Genomic DNA, 20855 nt, shown 5'->3' with positions numbered 1-20855 from the left:
CATCAAGGCATGCCTCCTCTTCATCTCTATCACCTGAAATTGTTTTGTTTGTTTTTTATGAAGCACCATTTAATACAACTATTGTTGTCCAATGTACTGTACAAGGATAAAAAGATTCAGACCTTCAGTTTTAATCTAGATCTGGGAACTGTTAGTAGTAACTGATGACCTCAAAGACCAAGCCCTTGTATGACGTTTTATTAGCACATCAAGATACGTTGGTGCCTGACCGCTTAAGGATTTAAATACAAACAGTAAAAGTTTGTATTCTTTACGGAAGCGAACTGGCAACCCTTGAAGAGAGGGAGAGAGTACAGAATCGGTGTGATGTACTCGTGCTCGCGTTTGCCTGTAAGGAGCCTACCCGCAGCATTCTGCACAGCCTGTAAACATGCCAGGGGTGTCTGGCTGACTTCTATATATATATATAAACGCGTTGCACTAATCGAGTCACGAAAAAAGCAGCAAGATACAGCCGCAGAGAGGGCTTGAGTCCTTGCCTGTAGGTTATCAACAGGGAGCGCTCATTCCTTCTGCTGGGAGCGGCGAGAGTACAGAACCGGAGAGAACAATCTTGGATGGAGGTTCTCCCTGTTTGAGATGGTACAGTTATTAACCTGCCAAAGCATCTCCCTCCAGATGGCCAAAGAGTAGGGCGCAGGGTTGACCATGGGACTGGCAGGGTATGGAGAAGTTGAAGCTACAGTGACAGGTGCAGGAGCTGGTGATGGCGTTGTCGCTTGTGTTGGGGTGAGGACCTGTCGGAGTGAGTCCACCAACTCCTGGAAGGGATCCATACCTGTCTGGCTGAGACGGAAAGGTACGGTCTTCTGTATCGGGAAGTAGACTCGGAGACAGAGGTTAAGAGCCAGAGAGGTATTTATTAACAATGATGAGAAATGAACAACAGGTGAGTATTGATATAACTGAATATAGTTCTTGAGCAGACAAACAGATGGCCAATGACTTTTCTTGTTTACCAGGAGTTGGGTGATGCTGGAGCCAGTAGGTGAAAAACAAAGCGATATCAGAGTCCACAAGGTCAGCAATTCAGGAACTGTTACGTCTGTAAACCACATGTTTAGAGTCCCTTTCCACATTGGAGACCGGACAATCACTGCTTTATGGTGCTGAGTGCGGTGATTGGTGATGCGGATCAGGTGCGCTGGCTACATCTCGGGTGATTGTGAGCGTGGAAGTTGGGTGGAGCCTGGTGTGTCCATGACAGGCTGTCCCCCAAGATCATTATTATAAACATGAGCCTCGTCTAAAAGGCAGAGGAAGAGGTGTCACTGCACTTTACAATAACACTTTTAGAATTTCCCAGAAGTCAAATTTTAAATACTATTATTTTGAAGTCATGGTACTTCATGTAATAACACCAAATACTAAGGATAAAACATTTAAATTTTTATAAATTCTGGCTATTGTATATAGGATTCCAGGGCACCACCCAGACTTTTAATAAAGAATTTGGTGAGTTCTTATCAAAACTAGAACTGGCAGGCAGACAAAGTCCTTGTCGTTGGTGACTTTAACATCCATGTAGATAATGATACAGATGCTTTAGGAATGGCCTTCAAGGACACTCTTAACTGTGGCAGGACCCACTCACCTTTGCTTAAAGAAGGTTAAAGTTAGCAGCCCTACACCATGGTATAATAAATACTCTCAGGTTCTAAAGAAAGCAGCCCGAAAAATTGAGTGCAGCTTTAAGAAAATCTAATTAGAGGTATTTCGTACTAGATGGAAGGAAAGCCCTAAAATCGTCTAGTTCCGCCTAATTTTCATGACTAATAGAAGAAAACCAGCAAAACCCTACGTTTTTATTTAACACAGTGGCTAAATTCAGAAAATCACTAATTCGTCAGTGACTTCTGGTTTGGATATCTGCATATTAATGATGAATTTATGAACTACTTCACAAATAAAATCTTAAATTTGTGCTTCTCTGTTAAAACCACACTGCGTGTGTGTGTGCATTTGCACGGGTGTGTGTGAACCTGTGTGTGTGTGTCTGTTTTCTGTGTGTGTTCACTTTTTGGTTTTTACTTGTAACACTATAACTTTAATGTTTTGATTATAGTCAATATGGTTCATGTACAGCTGCTTTGTAACAATTAATATATAAAAAATAAAATGTTCTCACTTTGACTCAATTGAGTCACTTTTCTATCTAAAAACATCCTGAACTTTTTAAGATTCCCTCTAATTTAAAGCCCCCTTCATCATATTTACATACCTCCATTTTGCCTTTCATGGAACAGTCAGTTAGATCTTGATCTGAGGGTGACCAGTCTATCTAAAGATTAAACAAAGAAAAACCAGGGTCAACCGTATTCTGCCTTAAACAAAGCTCAGAAAAGAAACACAATCATTGTATTGTTAGAAACACAATCGTTATAACGAGATGCGTATCAACCAAGTGATCTCTATCATCCCAGCTAACACATGACGTTCCTCTTACGTATTGGTTCTTTTTTGGAAATTTCATGATTCACCTTGTGTCAAGTTCAGAGCAGCGCACACACAGTTGAACAGGGCCGCTCCTTTCTTTGAAGTTCTAATTTCACAACAGTGGATTAAAGAGTTAAATAAATCGCATTTTAAATGAAATATTTACTCGTAGGCTGACAGAACGCCGTCTGACAAGAGTAAAAACGCTTTTTTGAGGTGCTTCTTTACTGACTGGAACAAAATTTCTGACAGGAAATTTCATTTTATCAGGTGAGACTCCAGTTGCTTTTTAACAAATGGCGTTTATGAAGTGCCTGAAAGCACTGTTTAAGGTTTTTTATTTTTAAGGTATTTATACAGTGGCAGGATCAGCGTCAAGACAAATATTTTAGTTATTCAGGTAAGACATATAGCCTAAGTGGTTTGTATGAAATGTACAAAATGTTCTTTAAGTAATTATTAGGTTTTATTTTTAAATTATTTAGCACTGGTTGCTGTTAAGAGCAGAGTGAACAAGGCAACCGGAATATGCACTGAAGACTAAAAACAGCTACATTACAATTTTTCTCAATTGCTAAAACACTAAACCCTATTGTCTGAGCCAAACGCTCAGTTGCCTGAACCCCTGATTGAATCAATCACTCTTTTGGCAAAACCATAAGCACTATTCACGTGTTTAGACACAACTTGCCAACACATTTTTTTTATTGTGATGCACCTGTGCTGCATAATGGTGAGCACAGGTGACAAAAGTCAAACACAATTAAAGCACAAGTGTCACCACTTGAACACAACAACTCAAAATTGATCACACTTGTGGCTAATGATGTGAGGAAACATATATATTAAGCCAGTTCAGAGTTTCACTAGTTTGTGAGGCTCTACAATGGATAGAAATCTGAGAGGAAGAGTTTGTGTGAGAGGAGGTCAAGGTGGTCAGCGAAGACAAAGAACAGTAATATCTGATGAAATCAGAGCTACTGTGATTGACCATGTTCTTGTCCATGGTATGAGCATGAGGGAGGCTGGACAAAGGGTACAACCAAACATCAGTAGATTCACTGTGTCCACCATAATCCGAAGATTTAGAGAAGAGAACAGGTAATTACCTTTTTTTTACATTATAGTACAGTTTGTAAATGTTGACAGCAATTACTCTATGACATACTATTTACTGTACCACAGTATACTGTTAGTAAATATGTTTCAGTACATCACTGTACCGATGTACTGTAGTATTGTAATGGAGGGTTGGTCTAACTGTTTGTAGGCCTAGTAGTTTTTGTAACTCCATGTTCTCTTTTTGTAGAATTGAAAGACTGCCGCATGGGGGTGGGAGGACAGGTATGTTCTCCCCACACCAAGAGACCCTAATTGTTGATATGGTCCGTGAGAACAATGCTATAAAACTGAGTGAAATTCAGCAGAAGATTATTGAGGACCATGTAAATTTTTTGGGTATCAACAGTGTCAGCCTCTCTACTGTTAATCGTTTCCTCAATCGCAACAGACTGCGCATGAAACAGCTATACAGAGTCCCTTTTGATCGCAAATAAGACAGAGTCGAAGAGCAAAGAGTCCAGTGTGTACAGGTTGGCATATATCCAGACACATTCAATGTTGATAACTCTAAGCAGTGATTTACTGTAGTGGCCTAAATCACTTTTGCCGTATCACTTACAAAACTATATCTATTTCTACAGAGGGTTTTTCAACTAGATGCAATGGAAAGACCTCATGAATACATTTACATGGGTGAAGCTGGGTTTAATCTCACCAAAAGAAGGAGAGGCCGTAATCTGATTGGCCATCGGGCCATTGTTGGTGTTCCTGGGCAGCGTGGTGGCAATGTCACATTATGTGCTGCCATCAGCAATCATGGGGTTGTCCACCATCATGCCAACCTGGGGCCCTACAGCACTCACCAGCTCCTCATTTTCCTCAATAACATGCGAGATGGTCTGTTAGGGCAGCAGGATGATCATCCCATCTATGTTGTTGTTTGGGACAATGTGAGTTTTCACAGAGCCCTCCAGGTTAGGGAGTGGTTCAATATGAACCAAGGTTTTATCAATCTTTGCCTTCCACCGTACTCCCCTTTCCTAAACCCCATTGAGGAATTCTTCTCATGGCGGTGGAAGGTATATGAACGCCAACCTTACATCAGGGTAAATTTCCTGCAAGCCATGGGACTTGCCTGTGGTGACATAGGTGTGGAGGCATGCCAAGCCTGGATACGGCATGCCAGGGGTTTTTTTCCCCCGTTGCCTGGCCAGACAAAATGTGGCCTGTGATGTGGATGAAGTCCTGTGGCCTGACCCAGTACGGAGACTTGATGCTGTGGTTGAGTAGATTTCTGTTTGTTTTTACAAGTGCTACGTGTAAATGCAGAAGATTTCTGTTTTGTCTTTTTGTAAAAGTGCTAAATGCACAGGTTTTTTGTTTTGCAACATGCATTTAGCCTGCAGTAAACAAACATTTATTTCTCCAGCTTCATGTCCTGAGCATTGTGTTTTCTATTTTTCTACGTAGTGTTTAGTGACTGTTCTGTAGTGTTTTTAATTTTGATTGACTCGGGGCATGATTTGACAACATAGTTCAGTTTTGAGCACAGATTGAACTGTTTTGAGCTGAAAGTTTGGTTTTGCAAGAAGAGTCTGAGGTTTTGTGAATGTAGCTTTAAAATTGGGTTTTGTGTTCACAGTTTAGAGAAAAGGAGAGCAGCTTTCAAGAAATGTCTTCGCAATTGAGAAACTGTAAGTAACACTCATTTAAAATGTTTTTGTTAATATTTATCTGTAAATTATTTTGTAGCATGCTTAAATCATATGTTATGTACATTGTCTTTATGCTTTTATATAACTATTATGCATTTAAATAGCTGTTATACAACTCACTGTTTATTTATATAAACCTGTTCCATGTTTCTTGAACCTTTTATTCTTTATTAGTTTGACAGTTAATAAATTGTTTTTGTGTACTGTTGTACAATAAATGAACTGAATTTTGAGGATGCATTTGTCCTTTATATATGAATAACTATCTGATGTTGTCACAACGATATATGTATACGTAAACTGATAAACACACTTTCATTGTGACAACGTAATCTAGTAACGTTGTGACAACTGGAAAAGTGAAATTTCCGTATTTGTTGCTAAAATGAACTTTGTGAAGTCATGTGTTACTCACTTGCTACATTCATCGTCGTAACTTTTTGTGACGTTGTCAATAAGTAACTGACGTTATGACCCTGTCCTGATTGGTACATTGTCACACCGTTTCGATAACTTACTGACAACGTCAAAAAGTTAGGTTGTGGCATCAAATCCAGGAATTTAACTGTTCCAGTTGTCACAACATAATTGTTTACATTACCACAACGAAAGTTTGGTCATCAGATTACTTTTCAGTTACTTAACAATCACGTGATAAGGTTAGCTGGGATTCAGCAAAATAAATAAACCACACTTTACCTTGCCCTTCATGGTCATAGTGTTACTCTGACTGACATCTATGGACAAAATGGCATCTCGTGCTCCGACGAATAAGGTGCTATCATCGTTGCTAAGCAACAGTGTTGTGCTGTTGTAAACACCAGGGCTTTGGAAGAAAGTGAGGGAACGACATGAACTACCTGTGATGCAGAAAAAACAAACTATTAATATTCAGGAACCATATGCAAAATAAACATTTCTTCATGCTGGTACAATTGTTACGACTGTTGGAAAAGGCTTAATGTTTTTATTAGATGGGTGGCCAAAAATCTATATCAAGTTTTTATTTGTAGGATTCTGGTGGTTTATAATTTTTTCCCGCTAATTGGACCTTTATCAGGGCTGTACAGTGCAACAAAAAAATCAGTCTATGCCAAGAGCGAATTCACAGTGTGCAATGTAGTTTGGCAAGTACATCATGTCGCATTCAGATAAGACTTTGAGCATGCGAAACTCGTTCGGACGGTGTTGCGAAAATGGGGGGGGGAGCAATTCCTCCATCTTTTACATTTCCTGTACCTAGATGTAGCACGTAACATGGCTTTACGGCCACGCCACATACATCAACACAATTCATAATAGGTCAATAGGATCAGAAGCTAGGAACGTCTACTGGAGGAAGGGAAAAACCAGCGAATGATTGACAAGGTTTGATTTAACAGAGGTTTATATTGATAAAATAAGTAATTCTCTTTTCAATTCAAAAGGGAATGTCAGATATAAACCATAAACAAACTGTAATTGATCAGAATGACAGTCACCAACTTCTTTGCAAGCTCATGAGGAAAACGACCCCATTAGCAAGTGTCCATGATTCTAATTATTCAGTTCAGATTAGCTGAATCGTTCGTAGATCAGTTTGAGTTTCATAACAAACACAAACATTTCAAAATGATACAATATCTCATTTTGCGACAATTGTTAAACACATCATTGTATATCATCTCATTTAGCATTTCCCATGTGCTAGCTTTAGCTCACACGCTAACTTAAATCGTAACTCAATTTCAAGGATGCAACATGTCTGTAACAAGATCCATAAAAGGGAAGAAATAAACACACACAAACCAATACATAAAATCCAGGCCTGGTCCTCTCTCACTGACGGTCCAGTTGCTCGTCCTCTTATGCTCCCAATCTCCTCCGCGATACGAGACCGGTGCGTGTACAGCTGACGCTCGTAATCACTCACGCAGGCCTAGAATCATGGGTCTCGTCCCGCCTACCTCACTACAATGTCTTTTCCACAACATTTAATGAATGTTTGAAAATTACACAAACATTGTGGAGTTTGTGTAATTTGTACACAAATAAGAGCAACCGGGTGGTTGTGGAGGCAAAAACTCGGGCCTGGGAGGAGTTTGGTGAGGCCATGGAGAACGACTATCGACTATCGAAGAGATTCTGGCAAACCGTCCGGCGCCTCAGGAGAGGGAAACAGTGCCCTACCAACGCTGTTTACAGTGGAGGTGGGAGGCTGTTGACCTTAACTGGGGATGTCGTCGGACGGTGGAAGGAGTACTTCGAGGATCTCCTCAATCCCACCGTCACGTCCTCCATTGAGGAAGCAGAGGTTGAGGGCTCAGAGGTGGACTCGTCCATCACCCAAGCCGAAGTCACTGAGGTAGTCAAGAAACTCCTCAGTGGCAAGGCACCGGGGGTGGATGAGATTCGCCCTGAGTACCTCAAGTCTCTGGATGTTATGGGGCTGTGTTGGCCTTTCACGCCTCTGCAGCATCGCGTAGCGGTCGGGGACAGTGCCTCTTTTTAAGAAGGGGGACCGGAGGGTGTGTTCCAACTACAGGGGGATCACACTTCTCAGCCTTCCCGGGAAAGTCTATGCCAGGGTACTGGAGAGGAGAATACGGCCGATAGTAGAACCTCGGATTCAGGAGGAACAGTGTGGTTTTCGTCCAGGCCGTGGAACGCTGGACCAGCTCTACACCCTCTACAGGGTGCTGGAGGGTTCATGGGAGTTTGCTCAACCAATCCACATGTGTTTTGTGGATTGGGAGAAGGCATTCGACTGTGTCCCTCGTGGCATCCTGTGGAGGGTGCTTCGGGAGTATGGGGTCTGTGGTCCTTTACTAAGGACTGTCAGGTCCCTGTACGGCCGAAGCAGGAGCTTGGTTTGCATTGCCGGCAGTAAGTCGGACTTGTTCCCAGTGCATGTCGGACTCCGGCAGGGCTGCCCTTTGTCACCGGTTCTGTTCGTAATTTTTATGGACACAATTTCTAGGCGCAGCCAGGGGTACCGGTGTACCGGTCCGTCGTGGTGAAGAAAGAGCTGAGCCGCAAGGCGAAGCTCTCAATTTACCGGTCAATCTACATTCCTACTCTCACCTATGGTCATGAGCTTTGGGTCATGACCGAAAGGACAAGATCCTGGATACAGGCGGCTGAAATGAGCTTCCTCCGCAGGGTGGCTGGGCGATCCCTTAGAGATAGGGTGAGAAGCTCGGTCACCCGGGAGGAGCTCGGAGTAGAGCCGCTGCTCCTTCACATCGAGAGGGGTCAGCTGAGGTGGCTTGGGCATCTGTTACGGATGCCTACTGGACGCCTTCCCCCACCTAGGACACGCTGGTGGGAACGCCTCGGTGTCCCCCCGGAAGAGCTGGAGGAAGTGTCTAGGGTGAGGGATGTCTGGGCATCTCTGCTTAGACTGCTGCCCCCGCGACCCGGCCCCGGATAAGCGGAAGAAAATGAATGAATGAATGAATGAATGAAAATTACACTAACATAAGCGAAATTCAATCGTATATTCACAGGATAATATTAATCAGTCTCGACACTGCATAAAGTATCCAATCACTGGTTTTACATCGCAATTTAATCCATATATCTCTCTAAAAGGCAGTTGCTTGAATGCTCTTAATTGTATTTTTGATAAAATCAACGAAACCTTTCAAGTTTCCAACTTTTCATGGTAAAAACACTGTGCTGCTGTTCTAATCGGTTTTCAATCTCCCTCTATTCCTTACAGTGTTAGCCAGAAATGGGCGGGGCTACTCATATGCTGCTATAAAGGGATAATGTGAAAGTCTATCTCTCTTAACTCTCTTCTGGTAACCTAGGTAATGTGGGTTACATAGAGGTCATGCCGTGACGTTTTCATGTTCTATTTGTCTCATTGCACCCACGTGAAGTGAATTTGCAGGCATGCGTTTCGGGTCTGTCGCATTCGCGATGAATAGAAGTCAATGGAGCGAAAAGTCAAGTGTGACAGCGGCTTAAGACCGAGCTGCATGTTTGTGTGACGTGGGTTTGTCGTTTGTGATTGTCTGTGTGTGATGTAAATCAATTTACTATACAACAGCACATATATTTGATATACATTTGGTGGTTCAGATACCCAAGTGAGGTCTCCAAGGTTGTAAAGCATTTGTTTTATTTTAAGTGCATCATTTTCATAGTCAGGTAAGTGCCATTTTCAGGATTGTCACATCCATAACAGTACTTATTCCTCATAAATTGGCACATGAAAATAAAAAAGTAACAATTTTATGTTCTATGAAGAGGCATCCAATTTGTTGGGTATAATTACTTCAGGTCTGTGCATTTTAATTCACAGAAATCCTACAAAGTTTGTCATTTCCAACAATGTGCCTGGACACGCCTCGTTTTCAGACCAGCACGCCTGTGGGTGCACAAATGGACGCAAATGTATTTGCTATTTAAACGTAGCGAATGACGTGAACAGTATAACTGCGTGGGGCAGAAACTAGCAAAAAACACTTGCATCGCGCCTGATGCAACACGGCACCTCATGTCTGATAGGGCTAGACAAAAGCAGGTAAAATTACATGCATTTCACATATTCAGAGTCAATTGCAATTTTTGAATGACATGATTGTAAATAAATAATAGTATTTTATTTTATCTTTTAAACGTTTCTGAATACGTGAAAATTTATTACAACTACTTAAGGAACGGAAAATAGTGCTATTTTAACCCTAATTTACCTGCAACATGCCCACATTAAGCAACTGCTTTCAAAGCTTTGCAAAAGCACATATTGTAAAATGTTCCTCCTAATATATCACTTCTGAATTGTAAGGCATTACATTTTTAACAATAAGCTCTGATTTCAACTGCTGTTTTTCTGACCAAATCAAACTTCACAAAGAAACAGTTATGCTAATGAACAGTCAAAATAGATCCAGTACATCTTGGTTTGCGAAGAATGTGCTGACCTCATAATTATCTGCTGACTTTCTTAGGAAGTGGTGGTGAAATTGTCAATACTGTCATGCCTATAAAAGATGCACCCGAAAGCCAATTTTTATTTGTTGCTGTGTGAGCTGTTTGAAAGAAACAACCAAAACATTCTGATAGTTCAACTTATTTCAAACTAAAATCAACTTTAAACAGTCTTCATTTTATAATCCCTCTGACACTATGCATTTTCAGAACTCTGACCCCAACTAGTGTTGGACGATATACACTATAGTCTGATTGTTCCATAGCCAGCGGATCACCGATACACTATATTTATGCATTAATCAATGACAATCTGGAATTGTGGACATTGAACACTGGCAAATGTGTTACTTCCCACCACAAATACAGTAGAAAGCAATAAAAAAAACATTCAACATCACTTCAACACTCAATGGTATATTCAGGTTATACATTAAAGAGTCTGACTTCTCGGCACAATTAAATTTCTTTCTTACATCGTGTATGTACGTTGTTGTTCTTGATAAACTTTGTGAGCATGGCGCACTTCAACACAACACTTCTTCACCGGTGAATCATTTAAACCTCTGATTGGCCAGTATATTCATACAATGATCTGTGATTGGCTGTTATGCTCACCGCTGTAGCAAATCAAAATGTATTGCTGTAATCAACATTTGTTTATTTTCATTATATCTAGATTGCGGCTGTTGTAGTTAGTATGCAGGGGCCGTTTTCTCTTTTTACATAGAATTTTGAGGGCAGTCAAATTCACCTTGTCGTAATTTTTTTCCAAAACATCTTTTAATTTTATACCCTGATGTAAACGATGTATATTCGTAACCGATCTCTCTTATCTAATTAATAATCTGGAAATGGAGCCTATTGTTAGCATACACAATAATAAAATCCTAAAAAATTAAGTATGATGCTTCCTTCTTGTGTACGTTATTTCATAAGTTTGTTAAGTTTCAAACGTTACACCTGCTTAGTGTTGTTAAAGAAATAGGGAATCTCTACCAACATAGTGTTTATATCCATCTAAGGTAAGAAAATTGGTCACCCCGACTAGCCACTGCACCACGACCTTTTAAAAGTCCTTGACAGGGTTGGAAGTAATGAGATACAACTACTCACATTACTGTAAATCTGTTATTCTACATGTACTTTGTTACAAATTAAGCACTCCGTAATCACACTCGTTACGGAGTACAATTTAAATTCAAATTAAAACCTTTGAAAGGCATTCAAGAAGCCATAAAAGATATCCGACCGTAAACGGACCAATAGATTTTGGATTGAAAAGGCGCCCGTTGCTGAGAGATTTGTAGAGCTGATCACAAGCTCACAAATAGGTTTGGAGAAACAAGAATGTTGATACTACAACTTTAATACGGTAAAAAAGACAGAGAAATACCGGATAGCTGTTCATAAAATCCCCCTCGTGCCATCCACCATGTCGATGACACCATTACTAATGTATTACAGTAAAGAAAGTCTTTATCCGAAATCACGAGATTTGGTCAATTATACAACGCGAAAACTGTGTGTTTAAAAGTTCACAAAGCAGACAGTCAACACAAACACAATCCCTGCACCTCCTGACGATACATTAACATCTTATGAAGCTAATCACATGATTTATACATTACAATGTTATAATCGATAATGTTTAGCAATCAGTCCGCTTATGTTTCAGCAGCGGTTTTGGGAAGTGTATTGTGTGATGTGTAATGGCAGTCCTGGTGATGGGGAGAAGGCCCTCTTGTGCAATGGAGAGCATACCATCTTGTGAACGTGACAACTCCGTTCGCCAAGTGTCGGCTATATTATGAGGTACAATTGTTTATCTCTCTCCTGAGTCCAGGGGCGGACTGGCCATCTGTGTGATCTGGAGAATCACAGAATGGCCGGTACTCCAGGACGGCTGGTGGGCCCGCCCGCTACGCACGCAGTCATCACCTGTTTTTTTCCACCCACTAATCTGTTTCACACTCCAGTACTGTAGGTGGCAGCAATGCACCTTTAAGTTGGATGCCAGCTGCACTGGCCGTGGCCGCATTGCTTGGCCGCCTATACAGTCTATGTTGGCCGCCAAGTAAGGAGAAGAAGAAGAAGAGGAGGAAGCGGCCGCGGATAAAGGGGAGGAAAGGGTGGGGCTCGGAAAGCGAGAGATATTTTTTTTTTTAATTTAGATGCTGAAGCCACTAAATGTCGCAAACTAACAGAAATATTTAGCAGCACAGCCAGCCGCAGCACCTCGCAGTTTAAAATTATCAGCAGTGAAGAAGTGAGCCAGACAGCTACGCAGCAACATGCCACCAGTGATGAGGGACAGAAAGATGTGCTGGTCTCACAGGCAGATACAGGGCAAGTAAGTATGGAACATGAGAGGAGAAAGAGAGTTACTTGCTAGGGATGATGTTAGGAAGTTATATTCAGGTTGCTACATTTTTAATGTTTACAGTAGTTAAAACAGCTAAACTGTAAAATGTTAGCTGTAAAATGCCACATGCAGTAGCTAATATCAAGAAATATGTTTTGCTTTTACTTTTGAAAATGTTGGTAACGTTACAGTTAATGCTTACAAATGATGATTTTCAATACAGAAGTTACATTTGTAATGGTGTATTTTCATTTAGATGTGGTATTATTTGTGCAGTAAGATTAATTACTGCATAAATTAAGATTATTAATAAATTCATTTAAAACAGCATGGAATAGATTGTATAATATGCTGTTATAACAGCATATTATATGAGGTTTTATTTAACAAAGTTTGGGAGGAGCAGGTTCAGATAATTAACTCAATTAGCACAAGTGGAGATCAATCAGTAATCAACTCAATGACCAGGTATAGATACACAGCAGACCTACCTCTGTTCATTGACAGTTTATCAGCATCCCTCCTCCACCCCATCTCCTCACTTCTAGTTCCATCTACTACTCTTACCACTACCGGGGAGTACTCTGGGTTCAGGCCTACTCCGAACTCGGAGCCCTCCTCCCGGACAGCACGCCAAATAAGCATAACCTTTTATTGTATTAATTGTATGTAGATGTGAACTCGTGAAATAATCTATTCCATGCTATCTTGAAATAAAACCGTTTTTTTTTAAATCCATTAGTATTCAAGTTAACTATATATTAAAATCTCTTTACTTTGTGATTTATCATATAACTCATACAGTACTATGTGTTGTGTGTTTCAGATACCTGCTTTGTATTGGTTCAGCAAGAGGGACTGCAATGTGTTGAGACCTCCATTTCTATGTGAGAATTCAAGTTAATCTAGAAGAATATGCTTTTAACACAACATCTAGTCAACATCAGTGCTATTGCTATAATTTGGATGGTATAGTATTATGAGCCACAATTAAAGTCTAGTGACACTCATGCCAGGCGTTGTTGTTGTTGTCGAGTTTCCGCGCGCCGTTTGCTTTGGGCCGGGCCTAGTCAAAGTCCAGGGCCGTTTTTTAGTCCCAGTCCGTCCCTGCCTGAGTCTCCACATCAAGTGCTCTGCCCTTATTGGTGATAAGGAAAAAATATTATTTATTGTAAATAACTTTCAGTTTCTTGCACAGATCGATCGATTTGTTTAATAAGCTGGGCTCTACGGTAACTTATTTACATGCAGGGCATCATTAAAATATATTAAATATGAATATATGCCTAATTAATCACATTTGATTTAAGATTTACAAACGATGAAATACAATTGCACATTAGTCTCGTGTGACCTTGTGTCTTGCCTTGGTTACAGCCAGCTCTCAAACTGCAAGTCAAGTCAGCTTTATTTATATAGCGCTTTTTACAATTTTCATTGTTACAAAGCAGCTGTACAAGAAAACATTGACTATAAGTAAAACATAAAAGGTTATGGAAGTCAAAACACAGGTCAAATATCAGACACACAAAAAATTCCTATATGCAGTGTTAATTAAATAAGACTATCAAATTCTAGCAGCCCCCCGGCCAGGCAAACAGTGCAAAACAGTATGCAAACGGTGGCGAGGAACCCAACATTCCATTGGAGGAGAAAAAAACCTCAGAGGGAAACCAGGCCTAACCAGGGGATTCCAGTTCCCTTCTGGCAAAAACCGCTGCATCTGCACAAGCTCGACAGTGCTTGCACAACAAGGCAAAATAAAATGTTAGATTTAGAATTATCATTAATAATCTAATAGCGACTGAAGTTTTGTAGACTCGCCACGTCCTTCGTCCAGCATTTGTCAGGTTTGGGAATGGATTGCGCCCTGCCCGCTCTGGTAACCTTGGACTGCATCCTGCCCGCTCTGGTAACCTTGGAACAATGAGACAAGACTGGCTGAGAGTAGAGTACTGTTCTGCACCGTTGATGCAACAAATGCATCAGTTGTTATTGGAAGTGTTCCTGGTTCCGGTTGATCTAACTAGTGCAGCCTAGATCTTTGAAATATATATATTATGATAGTGTAGTGTATGCAAGATTGAAAAAATGCGTCTTTAGTCTAGATTTAAACTGACAGAGTGTGTCTGCCTCCCGGACAGTGCAGGGAAGACTGTTCCAAAGTTTAGGCGCTAGATAAGAAAAGGATCTGCCGCCTGCACTTGATTTTGAAATTCTAGGTATTACCAACTGACCTGACACCTGAGAGCGTAGTGCATGTGATGGACTATAATATGTTAGAAGTTCTCTCAAGTAGTGAGGAGCTAAACCATGCAAGGCTTTATAGGTAATAAGCAAGATTTTCAAGTTTATGCGATGCTTTATAGGTAACCAGTGCAAGGTTGACAGAACCGGGCTAATATGCTCATACTTTTTTGGACGCGTAAGAACTCGAGCTGCCGCATTTTGGACCAGTTGGAGTTTTTGTAATAGGCCTGCAGGGCAACCACCTAATAGTGCATTACAGTAATGTAGTCTTGATGTCATAAAGGCATGTATAAGCTTCTCTGCATCTGATGGTGACAGCATATGACGTAGTTTAGATATATTTTTAAGATGGAAAAACGCAATTTTACAGGTGTTGGCGACCTGGTTCTCAAATGACAGAGTACTATCGAATATAAAGCCAAGAATCTTAGCGTAAGATGAGGGTTTTATGGAAGATCCATCAATAGTTGCAACAAAGGAGGAAGATCAGAAGCAGTAGGTTAATAAATTGTTTCTTATATAACTCTTTGGGAATATTTATCATATATAGTAGTCCATTGTAAGGCTGTACAATTTGAGGAACATATCTAATTGCAATATTTTTGACAGCCACTGCAATTTAATTTTCAAGTCAAGCTTCAACTCAATATTGTCAATAGTGTGGAGTACAGTATGTTTCAGGTCCCGGGTTTGATCTCCCTTCATGTTCTCACTCACCTTTCCATGTGCACAGCTGATGCAGCTTGGCAATCAGCTGAGCGGCTCAGCAGTGCACAGCTGTTTCTTATCGCTCATTATTTTCCTCCCTTTATATTCCTCTGTTTCTCTCCTTCGTTGCTGTTGCGTTGTATTAACTACCTCACTCTAGCCTCGTTGGACTATTTATGCTAACCTTGCGCTCTTCTAGTTATAGTTTTTGCACTAGATTATTGTTTTAGACTGGGCTGCCGCTTAGATCCGGATTCTCTCTGTTAGTCTGCCCCGGTTTGGATTACGAGTTTTGCCTTTTCCCTCTGGACTCTGTTTGCACCTCGACCGACCCTTGCCTGTTCTGCTTCCTCTTTTGGATTACCCCTTCTGACTCTGATTGCACCTCGACTGACCACCTGCCTGCCTGACCTTGCATCTGCTTTGCCCTGAACTGTCTGAAGCTCTGCTTCTTGTCTTGCTTTGTGATTAAAACATTATTATTTGAATCTGCATTTGAGTCCTTGCCTTCTGTACCTGACAGTATCGGTATAGTTACCCTGCTGATATAAAACAAAAACAACCATAACAGAAATGTGAATTGTTTCCATTAAAACAGTTACAAAATTTTGTAGTGTTTTTTGGACATTATTCTAATAGGAATTACTGTTGTTCTATTGGTTCCCAGCTGCCAGATTAAGTCACATCAATTTAATCCAAATAGCAAAGTACAATAGTATAGTTTCCATAAAACAAATACAACTCCCATTATAACCCCTAAATCCATAAAGTTTTCTATCGTGTTAGTGAATTATTCTAACACGATTAATAGTAAAAATATTAATAGTAAAACTTGTTTTTTTGTATTTGGGATTTTAAAAACAGGTCAACAGATCATGATTCTGTCCTTCTGGTCATGAGTTTTCTAGAGTGGCCCTTTCAAGTCATTCAGGCTTTGTTCTGCTAATCGAGAAGGCGTGTTTAAGCGACCATAAGTGCATTTAAACCGCTTACTCTGGTAACTTAGGAGAAGCGAATAGCAGTAATGAGTAAGTCTGCCATGCTGCCTTGTTTTTTTTATTCATTTTTAATATGAACATTTAAGGGAAGAGCAACAATACAGAAAATGTGTAAATTAAAACTATAACATTCATACAAAATCTGACCTTATGGGTTTGACATACTCAGACCATTTTGTCCACATTAGGTAAAACATGTCTTTTTGAGACCTGAGAGTAAATGAAAGCTTTTCCATGTTATAAATGTCTTTGGTTATGTTGATCCACTCTTCGATGGTCGGGAGGTCCGGCTTTAACCATTTCCTGGTTATAGTTTTCTTACTCGCTGCCAGTAAAATCCAAAGCAGCCTCTTGTCTTTGTTTCTCCAGTTGTTGACAACAACATTGCCCAAATATACATTTTCAAAGATGCAGGGTATATTACTGCTAAACGTATGATTAATATGGTCACATATTTGTAACCAAAAAGGTCTCAACAATGGGCAGTCCCAGAAAATGTGGTAGTGATTGGCACCTGAAGATCCACAGAGCCTCCAGCATGAGTCTCCACTACCCTGGTGTCTCTTTTGAGCTGGTGTGATAAAAAACCTGATCATATTCTTCCAACAGAACTCTCGCCAGGTGTCCGAGCCAGTGGTGTTCCATTGTATTCTACATATATTCACCCAACTTTTTTTTGAAATTTGAATATTACCTTCCATTTCCCATCTCCTCTTAATGTACTCTGTGTTAGGTTTTTTGTTTTCCTGAATAGCTTTGTATAACTTAGAAACTAATTTATTTAGAGAAATTGACGTAGTTAATACTAAGAAAGTCTGTAGGAACCCCAAATTGCGTTTTTCCAATGCTATTTTTATATTTTGATCAAAATAATGCCTAACCTGTAAGTATCTATAGAAATTGTCTTGACCCAAGCCATATTTGTTCTGTAGGGATTCGAAACTCATTAAAGTTCCTTTGTGCATAAGAGAGTAATAGGTTGTAATTCCTTTTGAGACCCAACCTTTTAATCTTCCATCAAGGGAGTTCGGTCTGAAGTCAGAATCATACGCGCACCACCTCAAAATTCTAGACAAATCTTTTAAATTGCATATTTGCATTATTCTATCCCAGGAGTTCCGAAGAGACTCATATATAACATCTTCAATTATATTGGTATTCATTGGAGTTTTTTGTCACTTAAAAGGGTCAAAATGGGTATAGTATTTGTAGTAATCCCTTCAACATCTTTCCATCCAGCCGAGTAAGTGGGTGAGCATAAACAGATTAAAGGTCTAATTTGGGCAGCATAATAGTAGTCCCTGAGACAGGGAAGGCCCAGCCCCCCCTTCTCCTTCATCAATTGTATTGTTTGGTATTTTATCCTACCCCTTTTATTTTGCCAAATATATGTTGCCAATATGTTATCCCACTCATCAAAATGTTTCTGGGTTAACCAAATAGGAAGACATTGAAAGAGGTACAAGAAACGAGGGAGGATATTCATTCTAAATGAGTCCACCCCAGAGTGCAAACTTGTAAATGGGACATTGTTCCACCTTTGTAAATCTGATTTTATTTTTTAGATTAGAGGCCCGTAATTAGCATCAAACCCTCCACCCAGATCTTCTGTCAGAACAACCCCTAAATATTTTACACTGTAACCCTTTACTGTAAATTTACAGCGAATTTCGTACAGAATTGTACTGTATTTCCATAATACAGTATTAGGCTGTATCTTTTACAGAACAGCTGTAAGTATACAGCACATTTCTGTTTTCATTCCGCTAAATTCGTAATACAGTATCATACTGTAAATGCATTGCATTGTGGGATCGATTTTATTCGCGCTCAATTCGGATGAGACAGTTCAGGAAAACTTGATGTGCCAGCGGTTCTGACGAATATTTATTCCTTCGCTGTATATAAAGAGTTTTTGTGAATTTGCCTTTATGAGCTTTGGTTCGTGTGAGCTTCGTTTCGTGTAAACTTTTGTTAGCTTTGGTTCGTCTAAACTTTCGTTAGCTTTGGTTCGTGTGATCTTAGTTTCGTGTAAGTTGCCTGTGTGACGCAGCAGAAACTGTTAACGTGACATGAACTTCATGAAGACAGGAGGAAGAATATCTCATGCGTCTGTGACCAAAAGTGGATTTTAGAGAGTGTTCAACTGATTGATACGGTAAGACAATCTATATTTATTTATTTATTGTGCTCGGATTTCTACATTGTTTACACGAATAGTTTCATTTTGCGAACGTGGTTTTGTACCGCGAAAAAAACCCACTCCACCTGTTTACCAAGTAACTTAACTTCGATATTTCACATACGCAGCATACCATTTCAGTTGCATGACTTGCTTTTATATTGATTTATAAATACCTCGACGATAAAAATCACCCGTTCCACCTATTTACCTAGTTTGATTTTGCAAACGTGGTTTTCTACCGCGAAAAAAAACCCCACACCAATACTAGCAATAAAAAAATAAAAGCAATACTTTACCAATTAACTTCGATATTTCACATCATACCATTTCAGTTGCATGACCTGCTTTTATATATATATTTGTATATACCCCGAAAATATAAATCACTTTTCCCACCTCTTTACGAAGTAACAATCACATATAGACAACATTTACATTGTCATTTGGATGATCTGCTTTTTATTAATATGTTTTTTTCTTTTCAGGTTTTATTATCTGATGACAATCCAGTGCTAAAGTAAGTGCTGTGTCTAGTCCACGTGTAAAAATGCCATGCTGTCAGTTTTTATGATGATTCTTTTGAATCATTGTCAGCATTTTGCTAGCAGATGAAAATCCATAGTCATGTTCCAAATTCCGTTTTCAAATGTGGTATTCCTGATTGCTCCAGAAAATGTAAAAAGTTCAATGCTTTCAAGGCTCACATATTCAGGGATCACAAAGACAGGCCCTCAAAGACATAATTTGAGCAGTTAGGAATTGATATTTTAGTGTGTGATATTTGCACATGTCAAGAAAAGTGCAGTGATTTGAAAAACTTTGTTTTACACTTGAAAAATCATATCAAAGAAGTGCCATGTCCATTTACATGTAATAAACAATTTTCTGTAGCATCTACATTGACTTCACATTTATCCAGAAATCATCGAAACTCTTCAACAGAAAGGTTGCGTCATAGTATACTGCAGTCAAATGTTTCAGTACAAATTTCGCATGGTGAGGCATCTAACATGGCAGAATGCTCACATCCACAGCCTGAATTATTTGATTGTGGCGATGGCATAGAGCAGTTGGAGAATGCACTTTTGCCAGATAATGCAGATGAATCTCTTTTTTTGAAAAACATGGCTCTGTTTTATCTCAAGTTACAGACAAAGCATATTCTCCCATCCTCTGTGATTCAGTCGGTAATTGAGGGGATGCAAGATATCCATGATATTAGCCAGACTCATTTGCTACTCAAGCTAGGGGAAAAATTTACTGCGCTTGGTATTTCTGAAAATAATGTAAAGAGCGTTGTTGATGTCTTGCAAACTGATGATCTTTTTCGGAGGTCTAATATTAATCCTCCTTCTATAATTTCAATTTACAGTACCAGGAAGAGGCAGCATGCACCCTTGAGTTTGTTCAGAGGTAAGTCATTATCATCTTTGCCATTCATATATTTTAGACTGAATTGACACTAAACTTGTCTTGACAGTATTTGTTAAGAACTTCATTTTTTTATAAACGTTTTGTACAGCTGACTACTGGGAATAACATTATGGACCTGGTTTCACACACTGACAAACACACAGTTTTTGTCTTGTTTCCAGTCCCAAAAAAAAACTCACTTAATTTGGATTTATAAATACACAAGACATAATATCTCATCATATTTTACGTATCTAGTAAATGCATCTTGATTTAAGATTGGACTGGAAATCAGACGAAAAGAAAAGCATTTTTTGCAGTGCAGACAGGGCTTAGCTTAAGCCAGGGCCAGGCTTTAGTAAAATTAGGGTATTTAAAGGGATGGTTCGGAGTAAAAGAAACCTTGGGTCATTCACCATTACATTGAGCCAAAAACCCCGCCAGGAGCCTTTTTCCCCTTGACCGAACAATAGCTCAACAACTATTTGCTCAAGGTCATGGTGGAAAGGATCGTATAGGTTGATTTTTTTATTATTATAAAATAAAGTAACAAATATGGACTGGATTCGGCAATGTGTGCTCTACATAAACAGGGTTTATGGCTGTTTTTCAAGTGATACTCTGGTGGGCCCTGATTCAGTACCTGATGAGGGGATTTTATGGTTAGTAAGCTGGGTGAATAGTCGTTAAAACAGACCTCTCTCTGTCTCTCTATACACAGTCTATAATATTTAATTTGATTTTTCTTTTCTGCCTTTTAGACGCTTTGTTGACATCAATCC

General features: G+C 39.7%; 1 protein-coding gene across 2 annotated transcripts in view; it reads right to left on the bottom strand.

Annotated features, from left to right (window-relative positions):
* sema4ab (sema domain, immunoglobulin domain (Ig), transmembrane domain (TM) and short cytoplasmic domain, (semaphorin) 4Ab) overlaps positions 1–20855 on the bottom strand; it is an 89750-nt gene that overhangs the window by 45836 nt on the left and 23059 nt on the right. For both annotated transcript variants that reach the window (XM_079485665.1, XM_079485664.1), the window contains exons 3-4: positions 5934–6094; positions 2243–2302 (exon numbers count right to left, since the gene is read on the bottom strand). In XM_079485665.1, coding sequence (XP_079341791.1) covers positions 2243–2302; positions 5934–6094 — 221 coding nt within the window. The remainder of the gene's footprint in view (positions 1–2242; positions 2303–5933; positions 6095–20855) is intronic.

Source organism: Barbatula barbatula, assembly GCF_947034865.1.
Source record: "Barbatula barbatula genome assembly, chromosome: 21".
NCBI lineage: Eukaryota > Metazoa > Chordata > Actinopteri > Cypriniformes > Nemacheilidae > Barbatula > Barbatula barbatula.
This window is presented reverse-complemented; position numbering and strand designations above follow the sequence as displayed.